At 35.6% G+C, this 13,042-nt stretch overlaps 1 protein-coding gene across 2 annotated transcripts in view; it reads right to left on the reverse strand.

Annotated features, from left to right (window-relative positions):
* LOC118748713 (serine/threonine-protein kinase minibrain) overlaps window positions 1-13,042 on the reverse strand; it is an 88,958-nt gene that overhangs the window by 45,109 nt on the left and 30,807 nt on the right. The window contains exon 1 of one of the 2 annotated variants that reach the window (XM_036483358.1): window positions 1,191-1,894. The exons of the other annotated variant lie outside the window; for it this stretch is intronic. Within the exon in view, the coding sequence (XP_036339251.1) occupies window positions 1,191-1,803 (613 nt within the window). The 5' untranslated portion in view covers window positions 1,804-1,894. Of the gene's footprint in view, window positions 1-1,190; window positions 1,895-13,042 lie in introns of those variants that run through there. 2 annotated transcript variants of the gene reach the window in all.

A 13,042-nucleotide genomic window follows, 5' to 3' on the forward strand; every position in this document is an offset into this window, starting at 1 on the left:
ATTCGCCGTCTTGTGGGGATCCTTTTTCGACTCGCGCACAATCAACTTGTCCTCCCGCTCAGTCGTTTTTCGTGGCCTCTTCTTCCGTGGGACTTTCATTGTGGTTTTATTTTTGTTGAAATATTGGACTGCATTGAAAGCCATCCGTTTTGAAATTTTTAGGGTGTTGCAATTAAGTTCATTGCAAATAAACAATTTTAGTAAAAATATAAAAATACTCTTACCGTAAATCAATTAATTCGCAAAAATGTTTAAGAATTTTACTTGCGTTGCTAATTAAATGCACGATACCTTTAGTCGAGTTTGCATAAAAATTGCAATTATTTCAGAATAACGGAACTTTATTGACATTTTTTGACAGCTAAATCTAAGTATACTTTCCAAAAAGGATATTTTGGTAAAAATTTCCATTTTAGTTGTTGAGTATTCTACATAAGAGGTCATAAATCTCTCAGGGACATGTCGTTGTTAATTAGTTGCACGCATCTGTCATATAAATGTATATAAATATGTATGTACACATGCGCATGTGCGCTACGATCGATGAGTGACGATTGCTTGTTAGCTTCTCGTTCGAAATTCAAGTATTTTTAAAATAGCACTAAATTCCGCGTCACATAATGTTTGCTGTTCTTTATTTTTATTTTGGTAGTTGTTGTTTTTCTAGCTGCTGATCTTTGCATGGAATGCAAATAAGTATTTTATTTTTAATCACCGGATTTAAACCAACTTTTGTACGTGTATTTGTTGGTGGTCCATAAAAGACGGCAAGGTAGTGGTAGTTAGTATAAGAAAAATCGATAAAAATTTCATTCACTAAACAAAAATTTGAATCGACGCAGATATGAAGACAATTTTCATCCTACTTGTTTATAAAAATATAAAAATTTTAATAAACATGCTTGAGAAAAAAATTTGAAAATTTTGTTAACAAAAAAAAACCCGCAAAAGAAATGAGGTAATTTTCACAAAAATTTAGCAAACTGAAAATTTCAGTGTAAGCAAATTTTGCATAGATAAGATAAAGAAACAAAAATTCAAAAAATTGTTGATTTGGCTTCTGCTGCTCTACAAAATCACAGTCAAACCAAAAATTTTCCCAGCAGCACAAACAAACATAATTTCCATTATCTAGCCCACCAACTTTTTACTTTTAAAGTTAATAAAAAAAAAATTGGGTCAAACATTACCGCTTTCAGGTGTTGGTATTGTTGGAAAATTCGGCATTGGTAGCGCATGCGGTGGCACAGCTATAAAATGTGTGACATCATTATCGCCGTCGGTGTCGCTACTTTGTCTCCGCTTCCCAGGCGGCGGCCGTGGTCGGTCAAAATTAGGCATCGGCAAAGCCTCAGGCGGTACAGCTACATAACGCGTCACTTCAACGCCAACTTCCGCTCTTCTACCACGCCCGGACATGGGTGTGCTGGTGGTTGATATAAAATGTGACGCACTCGCTTCAAATGCCGAATAATTTGTTGGGTGGAAAATTGAAAGCGCATTAAAGTTAAGCGTTGTCTCTGTCACTGTTGAGCGCTCTAGAGTTCCCCTACTATGTCCGGCGTCAACCAATGTTGATTGCTCTTCAGTGGTGTCCAATGCTTGCGGTTCTTCGTCACCACTGCTGCTGGCAAGGAGGGAAATTGTTGTAATGTTCTGCGCTGGTGTTTCAACATTTTCGCGCACATCACTTATTATCGTAGAATTGTGTACGCTCGAGTAGCTAAAGTATGAGGGATCACTTGGCGATTCTAGTATCGATAGAGCGTTATAGTATGGATAGCAGAAGCTTGCATCGCTCATGACTATAGCTCAAAGACAATTTGTATTAAAAAACTAAATATTAGAACACTTTTTTTAAACGCAATGCACACGCGAAAGCACTTTAAATAACTGTCTAGCGTGCCGCAAGTGGCAGGGATATTTAAGCGCTGTGGCAAAAAAAAAATAATGCAAAAACTTCTGTACCTGTGGTGCCTTACATGGAGCAGGTAGTATCGTTAAGATTATATTGTTTTTTTTTTTTTTTTTTTAAGGAACTATAGCTGTTCTAGTGGCTTCTTTGTTTGCCAATGCTAAAAATATATTTGTGTATGCGTAAATTTTTTTTTTTGGTAGAAAACATCTGTGACGTGAAATGTGGGCGTGCCTTTCTACTGCATGAATTGACCATGAAAAATTGCGTTTATGCGTTCAGATTTAGTTTTCACTTTCGCCTTTCTCTTCGCACAAAGGATAAGCTACAAATATACTTGGTATAGAAGTATTGACAAGTACATAGCTACAAGGAAGAAGAAACGTTTCATAATGAAGTAAATGAGTAAGTATATTGAACTGCATATGTTTGAGGAAAGCATAACAAAGGATCAAACAAAGACTTTTGTATTGTATCACTTATGCATATGTACTGCTCAAAAGTAAAGCAAATAAAATTACCTACATTTTACTTACTATTTTTTGATGTATTGAATCATAATCATGCTGATCCCAAATTGGTCCAGTACTATGTAGTACTTCGTTTACTTGGAGAGAGTTCCCATTGAAATACTTTAATGTCCTTAATTCAAATAGCTGATATCTAAGAAATTCTACAAAATCCGCTTAAGCGCATCTATCAAATATCAACATTTTCTATGATTTACGCCGCATTTGAAGTTTTTTACATTAGGCAATGCAGCAATCAAGATTTATAGCAAAATCCGCATAAGTGCGTCGGGTAGATTTTGCTTAAAAATCCATGTTTGGAATAAATGATGTTTCTTTTATTGTAATTCATTTATTTAAACATTTTTTTTATGAAATCCGCTTAATTGCGCAAAAAAAGGTTTAATAGCTTTTAAAGTTTTATTGTTTCCAAAATACTCCTTGATACTTCCCCACTAATAAAATCAGTGTAACCTATAAATTTTACCTGCACTTAAGTCGCTGCACATTTTCCAGAGGTGAAAATAAGTGGAATCCAGCAGTGGACACATAATGATAATATCGCGCTTACCTGAATATTTCGAACCAGCGAGAAGATCTACCAGCCAATTTCATGAAATGTTTTACTTTGTAAAATGTGTGTGTTTGTTTACTGTGTAAAGCGTGAATTGCTAAGTAAATAAATATATCGTCAAATAGAACATAAGGAAACTGTAAACTTCTTACTATCTAAACAATGATCATCTAAAAAAAAATTTGGACGAGTTTTTTGCATAAATCAATTCATAGGACTTAACTCCAATTAATGCAAATTTTTTTCTTCATAATTATATACATACACTTCACTAAATAAAACTACTATTGTACCAGTTTTTCTATTTATTGCGTTGAATCTGTACGATCCATAAGCAGTTATATTTCCGTATCTGATTTTTGAGTTAGCGCACTTTATATCTAAATAGGTGTGCGATATATGCACTTGCGTTAAAATGTGAAAAAATTTCACACACATTTCTTGTCATTGAGTTGGAATGGCATGCGATAGTCATAAAAATCAGCTAGCCGTCGGCATGGGTGGCGTTTTATTGACGATTTCCATAGCAGGTTAATGGAATGTCTTCCGTGAATGGTCAGTCAGTCGGGCGGCCTAGTGCGAGCGTATACAGGGTGGTTGCAAATATATGGGTTTTGATTATGAAATCATATTGTTTTATAGTGCTACCCCAAATATGAAAATTAGCAATGTACATATATAACTTAATAAAATCGGTGCAGTGTATGCAATTTTAGTTTTATAAAACAAATATGTACTAATTAATTATAGATGTCTAATATAAAAATTGCCCTTTTTCGATGTACGACAATCAGACACAAAAAAATCATAGATAAAAATATATATCTACATAAATATGTATGTATGTGAGCTTCTGAATGCTTGTGGCCACAGCTTATTGAGTATTTTTGGCAAATGTGATGTATGAGTTCAAATATAAATTTGTACATGCATGTGCATGCATATGCATGTGTGAAAGTACATAAGTATTTAGAAGATGCTAACAAATTCACTCAATGACTAAGTACTCCAATTTTCAGCTAAGGGCCAGTGCACAGCGGTTCAGAACTGGAATTTAGTGTTCACAATTCACTGGAGCCTTCATTTATCACTCAAGTTGATTATTTTTAACCGACTTCCAAAAAAGGAGGTGGTTATCATTTCGTCGGAATATTTTTTTTTTACATACTAATCCGGTTTAGATCCGATCATTGGATCACGAGATATATATATATATTTTTTTTTTATATGAGAATTGAAGTCGGTTTTTTTTTTGCTAAAAATTACTTGTTATTTTTTTTTTAATGAAAGCTAATAAAATTTGCAAAAGACCAGTTGAGCAGAAAAAGGAGCAATTTTGAAGAAAATCGATTCTCCTGTTTCAGTTAATAAATGTTACACAATAAAAAGGAGTTGAAAACATTTGTAGGTTGCCTACGAAACGAAAAAAATCACACAAAAAATTTCAAATGTTTTATAAAAAATATTCACCAAAATTAAAAAAAAAAATTGAGTTTCTTGAAAAATGTTGGGTATGAAGTTTTATACATCATTACATTTTAGTATAATAAAGTGCAATTTGCAAGTGGCTAAGAGGTCGCAGGGTTCGTAGGGTTGCCACCTAGAAAAACTATAAGTTTTTTATTAATTTGCAATTTTTTTTTGCATCTGTAACTGTTACTTAATACTTGACACTTAGTGTACTAGTTTACAATTTTAAGGTTCTAATCGAAAGTTTATTTTTTTTCAAGCTATTAACTATTCAAAAAGCGAATATTTCGCGGAAAAATACAACATTTGTGTTACACTAACTGAGTCTGGCCGAAAAAAAAATTGATTTTCGTAACAGCTGTGCCACCCTAATGCACACATGACGCTTTCGCAAGCCTCGTAAAGGAAAAAATAAAATTAAACAAAAAAAATAGCAACGAGAAATGTTTCTTAAGTATTGTGCAAAAACTGTCAAAGCGTCAAGTGTGAAGTAAATGTTTGGTGACAATATGGCGACGCGTTGCAATGCTGAGCAGAAGGCAGGCGGAAAGTAAGCAACAAATTGTGTTGCGCCGTTTTCTTCGGTATGAAAGCAAAATCGATTGCGAATGACAGCAGGAGGAGCAGCATCACTAGCGGCGGCAGAGGAAAATGGCAGTGGCAGGCAGGAGCCCAAAAAACAAAAAAAAAAAACAAAAAATGAAAAATGGAAAACAAACCTCGAAATGAGCTGTAAAAAAGCGTAGTGAAATATATTTCATTAAATTTTTCGAAATATATTACCGCAGCGCGCTTCACAGCAAGCAGCAAAAGGCGTTGCATAAAACAAAATTCATTGCTCTATTTAAAATTAGAAAGTCAAATGTCGAACGGCAAACAACGCTTGCGTCAAAAGCCTTTAGGGAAAATTCCCACACTCAAGTGTTTTCTATTTTTGTTACTCGATTTTTAAATGCTGCCTTTTACACTTTTCGGCACATTTTTTATTGTTTTTCCCCACAAAATTAAGGTTTTCCATTTTTTTCCCACTTGAGTTCAATAAACTTCCGTATGTGGCGGTTTATTTTTGTTCTTTCTTGTTTTTGCCTTTTTTGCTACATATCTTTTGCTAGCCTAATTTTAATCAGCTGTAGCACGTAAAGCGTTCAACGACAGCACAGCGCACCTTGCCATCCCCACCGCACAATTTTCCACCTATCATTCTTTCATCCATATGTATGGATGTATGTACATAAATGCCATGCGTGTCGGTTCCTTTCACTTCACTTTCTTTTCCAAAGCTTTTAAAATTTTAATTTTAGTACATACAGCGTCGTACTGCGTTGTACATTGATCCCTTCGCACGTTCTGTCGTAGTATGGTTATGCGCTATGTGTGCGTGTGCGTGTACGTATAGCTGCCCAGCAGGCGAAAGTCCGTGTTGTGAAAAGGCAAAGTGAATAGTACAAAATTTCGTGGGTTAATTGGAATAACTTCAAGTGATATATGACTAGTTGGCTAACTAGTATGCGCTGATGAAAAGGCTGTCTAGTTGGCTAACTGCGATAAACTGATTTCTGATGAGAAAGCTGGAAACAATACAGACATTTTATATTTCGGCAAGAAAAAGCGACAATTTCTTCTTTTTTTCTTTTAAAACTTTGGATTGCAAATAAAATCTATAAAAAATTGCGAAAAGTACCGAGAAACCCCTAAAAAAAACATCCGAAGTAATTTCAATGAAGGTCCGAAAAATCTGAAAAAACCAAAAAAAAAAACTAGATACAATGGCTCCAACAAGTTAGCAGGTGTAGAGATTTTTTTAATATTCACAATGTTTTTCAAGTTAATTTTTTTCGTTATTTTTAACCAAAATCTTATACTTACATACATCAAAGTTTCAAACTTTATAGAAAATGTAGGAAAATTCAAAAAATTTTCATCAAAATTTCGAGCTTTTCAATTCAACAACATCTCTGAATGTGCAGTTTTACAGTCCATACAATTTTAGGCTAATGGGATGCAAGTTTCAGCGGCTAGAAAATCGTGTTGATTTTTAATATTTTTTCCAGATGCATTTTTGCACTTCTTCAAGCATGCATTTCTTATGAAATAAAATGCAATAAAATTTAAAATCTTAACGCCAGTTTTTATAAATTGCATTTGTTAACTAAAGAAAACTTCAAAGTCGTCATCAAAAAAGAAATATAAGTATATATTAAAAATTAATGCGATTTTTATCCGGTTGAAACCTGCACTTTTGGACTAAAATTGTATAGGCTATAAAATTGCATACCCAAAAATGTATTTACATAGGTTCAAAAGTTTGAAATATTATGGTTTATATGGTTATTTTTAGAAAAAAAAAATAACAAAAAAAATATTTAATTTGGAAAACACATGAATACTTAAAAAAAAATCAACGCCTGCTTAGTGAAGTCCCCCTACTGAATGTCATAGGTTTTTAAACGTACATAGAACTCTACTCATATGGTTGCCGGGTTATGCCGTAATATTGATGGCAATTACAAAGCTGACGAACTGACAAAGAAAGGTGCATAGGTCCATACCCAACCTTCTGGAAAAGGACACGCTAAATATAGCAATAGCCACTTTCAAGCAGTTTGTTAGAGATCACACAATTCTAGTAACCAAGGATCGAGAAAAAACTTTTCGCCTTGTGGAACTTTCAGGATTACCTTGTATTTCTATAAAAGGAAACGCTTACGGCCCACTTCCTAATGTGGAATCAGACCTATGATACATGTAGGACCGATTCGCAAAAGTGACCAAATTGAAAAATAAGTTACCAAACTTGACAAATAGAGAAAAAAATTACCAATTACCTGCTAATGTGGAAGAAAGATAGAGAAGCAATTTAGTTCCAGCGCATACTGGTAAAAGGCTAGTTCCGTACTAGTAGCTTTCACCGGAGCGTGCCTACTTTGCCCCTACATACATGCTACTCCTTTGTTTACCCTACCTCCTCTGCACCTGATTAACTGTAGCAATATCCCGCTTATTGAACATTTTCGGTTGATTTCCTTTGTTCTTTTTTTGTCAGAAAATAAATTCATCTGATTCTTGCTTGCTTGCACAATTTCCTCTCGTATAACCCAAAGCTTCAATGCTCTTCATGTCGTGACTAACTGTGACTTGCGACTTAATTTGATATCGCTATTTTTGGCTATATACGAGTGCATATGTATATGCACATAAGAATAAACTAAACATAAAAAAACATTGTTGGCCATTCCCATTGCTGCTGTTCTGTTGCTTTTACTTTTTCCTCCGCTCGCATTTTTTGGCTAACATTCAGCTACAAATAAAGCAAGCACTTAAGCTTTTTGTAATCGGTGCTATTTTTTGATTGACCATTTGTCCATTTATTTGTTAAAGAGTGCGGTTGTTGTTGTTGTTGACGACGGAATCATGTCATCACCAACTCTTACAGGCAATCGCTTCGCTTTTCTTAGTTTGAATCTTAAAAATACAACGCTGATACAACTAACAAAAACGCCTGTCAACATGCATTGACGCTGCTTTCGCTCGTCCACTCTAATCGCAGTTAATCCAAATTGATGCGCCAAGAGTTACATGGAGTTTTTTTTTGTTTTACAGCCACTGCAGTTTGCTAACAATCACAAGGTCAACTCAAGTGACGCGGAGGTCATTTGTAGTCGCCAATGAACGTCTCAAATCGCAGTGAGACAGAGAAACAGTTTTTTTGCCTTAACTTTAATAGATTCGATTGACAAAATTTTTGCTGGCGCGTGGGCGTACGTTGTTGGCGAGTTGGTCATGGCTAGCGAAAAAAAAGCAGCTCAATGATTTAAGTGGCATTAATTAATGTCAGACGATTTTTTGTTAATAATTTATTTTCGATAAAAAAAAATAACAAAAACACTCAGCAGCATGACGGCAATAGAAAATAAGTCATCGCGGACGAATGCCCAAAATATTTTGGGATTCAACTGCAAACTAAGCATTGATCGAAAATTTCCACACTAATTTAAACTTCGATGACATATGCTCACACACAAAGTACTTATGGGTATTAGAGTGGCCTGAACATTCACTGTTTGTTAAATTATGGTTTAGTTCGGCAACTTGGCACATTTATGGACTTCTCATACGGCGTATAATATTCTTTACTGAAAGCACATTGCACTTTTCATCATAATCATTGTAAGCCGGTACTTTCGAAGCTAGTTTAGGTTAGGTTAGGAGAGCGTGTGTGGAATATTCCATACTTTCACTCCGAAACAGAATAGAATTGAGTGCCCTCTTTTAGTGAGTGTCAGGAGGAGACACGCACCTATAATCGAACGAGTAGCTTTAAGTCATTATTCTACTGAACCAATTACTATCCCAGATGAAGCCGAGTAGATCCAACAGTTCCACCTCTGCTACCTCGCCCAGACTGTTGAAAAAGCGTGAACCCAAGTGCTTGTATCGCTTAGTCTGTAGACCTAGACATCGACACAGATAGTGGTCAATTGACTCTTCCTCATCCTCACCATGGTAGCCCCTGCAGAGTGTACTCGTTGGTATTCGCCACCATTGAAGAATTGGTGCTATAGCACAGTGTCCTGTGATAACGCCGGTAAGGACTCTTACTGCAGATCTAATGAGTTTTCCTACTAAGCCGCGGCCATAATAATCTTGTTGTCTCACAATCTTCCCGTTTGTTCCACCAGGCATCCGTCACGGCTACGGTGTACTCATTAATTTTCCTACGTGATCACCAAACGGTGGTTATGCGGAGCTATCCGCTTCTTCTATTGGCATCCTGAGCCGCCTCTTGCCATCTCATTAGCGGACTCATTCCCTTCAATATTGCTATGTCCGGGAACCCGATTTCACTATTTTAGAACCTATTGCCCTCAGTTCTGCCTGACTGTCGACAAAAATAGTGGCATTGTCTTCTGGAACTCTACTACTATGTAAAATACTAGCCGCCTTCTCTATAGCGTAGATCTCCGCTTGGAAGACACTGCAGTCATTCGGCAGATGAAAGGACCGGTTGATCTGAAGGTCCTTCGAGTAGACATCGGCGCCGGTTCCTTGTTCTATCTTTAAACCGTCAGTGTAGATGGATATACCTCCCCTTTGCTTTTCAACGGTCCTTTTGCCCGTGTAATATACTGCTAGAGATTTCTTGGCTCTCTCCTCTAATTTTTTTTTCCAATTTATATTGGGAGTCCAGAATACTTCCAAGGTTTTCTGCCTAATTTCGGCAGAGAAAAGGCTAAGAATAGCAGAGAAGCTAGCTTCTATCCTTTCTTTTTACCTCTGCCAATATCTGTTAAGATGGGCGAACTTTAGCTTAAATAGGTTAACAGGTTTAGAATACCGATAATAAGCGATATAGTTAGTCTTGTAATAAATTACATTTCCTAACTAGGCTACGTGAATTTTGCTACTTTTCTTGAATATACTATAATGTCAACACCTCTTCAAGAGCTATGTGGTTAATGTACTTTCAGGTTAATATAGACGTCATTTTTTTAGCAAAGACAGGTGACTCTCGACTCAAAAAATTACCGCTACTAAGTATCAATGGAATCGTTGATTTAATTGAAAAGAAAAAGATTGTTTTCAAAGTATACAACTTCTTCAGAGCATCGGGAAATGGGACTGAATTGACAGTCGTGGGCCAGCTATCAATTTGCGTCGTTCAGAGGAAGAACTGTTGTCGCGGAATCAGAAATGATTCCTTGTAGACTATCAGAACCAGATTACCGAAACCAAACGAAATAGTTTTCCAATTCTGAACAAGTGGAGAATGTGCCGAACTAACAGGAAATAACATCCCAATGTCAGCGGAATGGTTCCTAAACTCTAAGTGTATACTCATGAAAGTGTTTTAGCTTAAGATATAGCTCTCACGAATGTCATAAGGAAGCTGGGAAAGTTGAAGATCTTCCTTTGCGACAATGCCTCAAAAACAGTTCAGCGAAAGTTTGGACTATCAGTATATAGTCCTTATAACAGCTACTGAGTGCTGGCGTCTTTGGGTCTACGCATGAAATGTATAAAGCAGTTTTCCCCAGTGAGGAAGAGTCCTTTGAAGAAAACACAATTCTTCTCGAGTTTCTTAGAGACTAACAATAAGTTGGCGTTTAAAAATCAGCAAAAGTTCGTTACTTCGTATAGTAAGCCAATTATTGTCTTCGTCTTAGGAAGGAGAGCCTAATTTGGATGTCATCCAGATATCAAGTTGCAAATAACCCGTTTGAAGAGTTCTTAACATTTTATAAAAACGGATATGTTGAAGACATTTATGAAGGTAACAACGTGTAGACGAAAATGATTATTATTATTCGCTTATGGGGAAAACAATCGATAACTTCCAAAAAAGTAAGCACCTGTTGATTTTCACATACCAGAATTAAAACAAAAACCGTTGTCTACATGCTTATATTTCGTAAAAGTAACAATGGGCGAAGGCGTCAAACGACCGTATAGATGTTCATAAATGCATGTAGGAAGCTCTCTGTGAGCGCTGCCACAATTGAAACAGAATGAATCATATTAAAAAAATAAACACAAATACAAAAATACATACATAAAAAAATAATACAAAAAACCCAAATTTAAAACCCAAAAGCCAGATGACAGGCAGATAATTAGCTGAAGTGAATGTATTTGGAAAAGACCAAAATGAAGTGTATGAAAAAAGTAAAAAAAAACAACTACAAGGCAAAACTTGAAAGTAAAACTAAAAGCAAAGCGTAAAATTATTAAAAATTAAAAAACTAAAGCGCAACCATTTTCGGTACCTTAAAAGACCCAAAAAAGAAGAAAAACGATATTTAAAAACCAACACAATTACCAGCAGGGTTTTCTCACCACAACCGTAGGTGGCCGCACCAAAAGCGATAAACACAGCTTGCACCGTTTACATGTGAGTCACAGCGTTATAAAAACACGCAACCATTTATACAGTTAAGTTGCTGAAATAAAATTTCACAAGATTGAACTGTTACCGGTGGGAGAACAGTAGGGAAATCCTTCTTTTTTTTGTGCAATTAATACGTATGTATTTTGCTAAGAGGTTTAACGGGTTATTAGTTGTATATGTACTTGTATGTTAGTAGTGTGTAAGAGTTGAAAAGTAAAAAAAAAAGACTTGTTAGTGCAAGGAACTAAGTAAGTAATAAGAAGCATCACTTTAAATAAGTTAATAGCCAAAAACAAATTTCTAAAACAAGCTTTCTAAATATAAGTTAAGTCGGACCATAAATATGGGATTGTCGACACCTTGCGGATCACCGCTTCCATATTGCATTGTCATCGGGTTATGAGCTAAGTTTGAAGTTTCAAGTCTCAGGTTCATCGGGAAGTTGGTGAAATATTGATTACAAAATTCTAGGACGTTCATTCATACAGGTGAAGTTAAATAAAAGCTTGTAAAAATGAACAAAAAAACATCTGAGCATTGGTATGATATTGCAAAGAATCGAAGTTTTTAAAAGCCGGTTGAGAATCGCAGACAAAGTAGGTCTGAGGTACATGACTGAAAAACATAGTGAGGGAAATGGAAGCAGAGAGAAATAATGAGAGTAATATATAGAATACAAATAAGGCATGAACAAAAATGGAAAGAGGAAACAAAAGCGATAAAGATAGCGAGGAATGGAAGGAGAAAGGAGATAAACGGAAGGAGAGAGAGTGAGTAAGAAAGAGAGAGAATAGCAACGAAATCTTTTTATACATAAGTATACTTGCCTTCTCCCAGGACCCAGCGTCTGTCTAGCGTGTAATGTATTTTTCAGTAACTGATGCCAATTCACAATGGCTTCACGCTGTGGATTCCACTATTCCGTATAAACAATTTGAATGGCCGATCTCTGTCAAACATCGTATTTTTCATAATTTTAAGATGGGAGAAAAACATTCGACCAACAAGTACTGTCGAGATATTAGTTTCACAGCAAGTATTGCCACTTAACATTTATGTATATCTTCTGTGTTGCTTCAGGAGCTCATGAAGAGATGATATGCACCCATCATCCTGACAATTTCTTTCATACACCAGGTGGGAATTATAAAATGAATTACATATCAGAATCTACCCATCGAGGCCAGTTTGCAAACTATCTAGTTAATTGTGTATTATAAATCCAGCATTCTAATTACCGAGGAGAAATTTTAGCGTAGAAATTTGAGCTACAGTAAAAAAAAAATATGGAAAAGTAACGCGATTTGTTAAATACCGAGGCCTCCATACATTTAATGATTGATCACTGATTGGCTGCCAGAACCAGGCTCGCTAGCAGCTTCGTATTCGATTAAGGGGAAAAAACTCAGTGTGAAAGTGTGGAAGGATTTAAGCATGGAAAGAAGGTTCGAGATTCTGTCCTCGCAAGAGAGTATTTTTTATTCTCCAAACCAATACTCTATATAACACAGTCTGTTAAAGCAGTTACCAATAAGTTTGATGAAATTATATTAAATGTTTTTTTTTTAGTTTATTTTGATTGCTAATCCATTTATTTCATTCAAAAATTTCTGTCTTATTTTATTTTATTTTTTCAATCGTTCCTTATCATTGGATTCCCTTCCAATCCCATCTCATCTCCTACTCGT

This window comes from Rhagoletis pomonella, unplaced genomic scaffold (assembly GCF_013731165.1).
Source record: "Rhagoletis pomonella isolate Grant_MI unplaced genomic scaffold, Rhpom_1.0 Rhpom_scaffold_00013, whole genome shotgun sequence".
Taxonomy (NCBI): Eukaryota; Metazoa; Arthropoda; class Insecta; order Diptera; family Tephritidae; genus Rhagoletis; species Rhagoletis pomonella.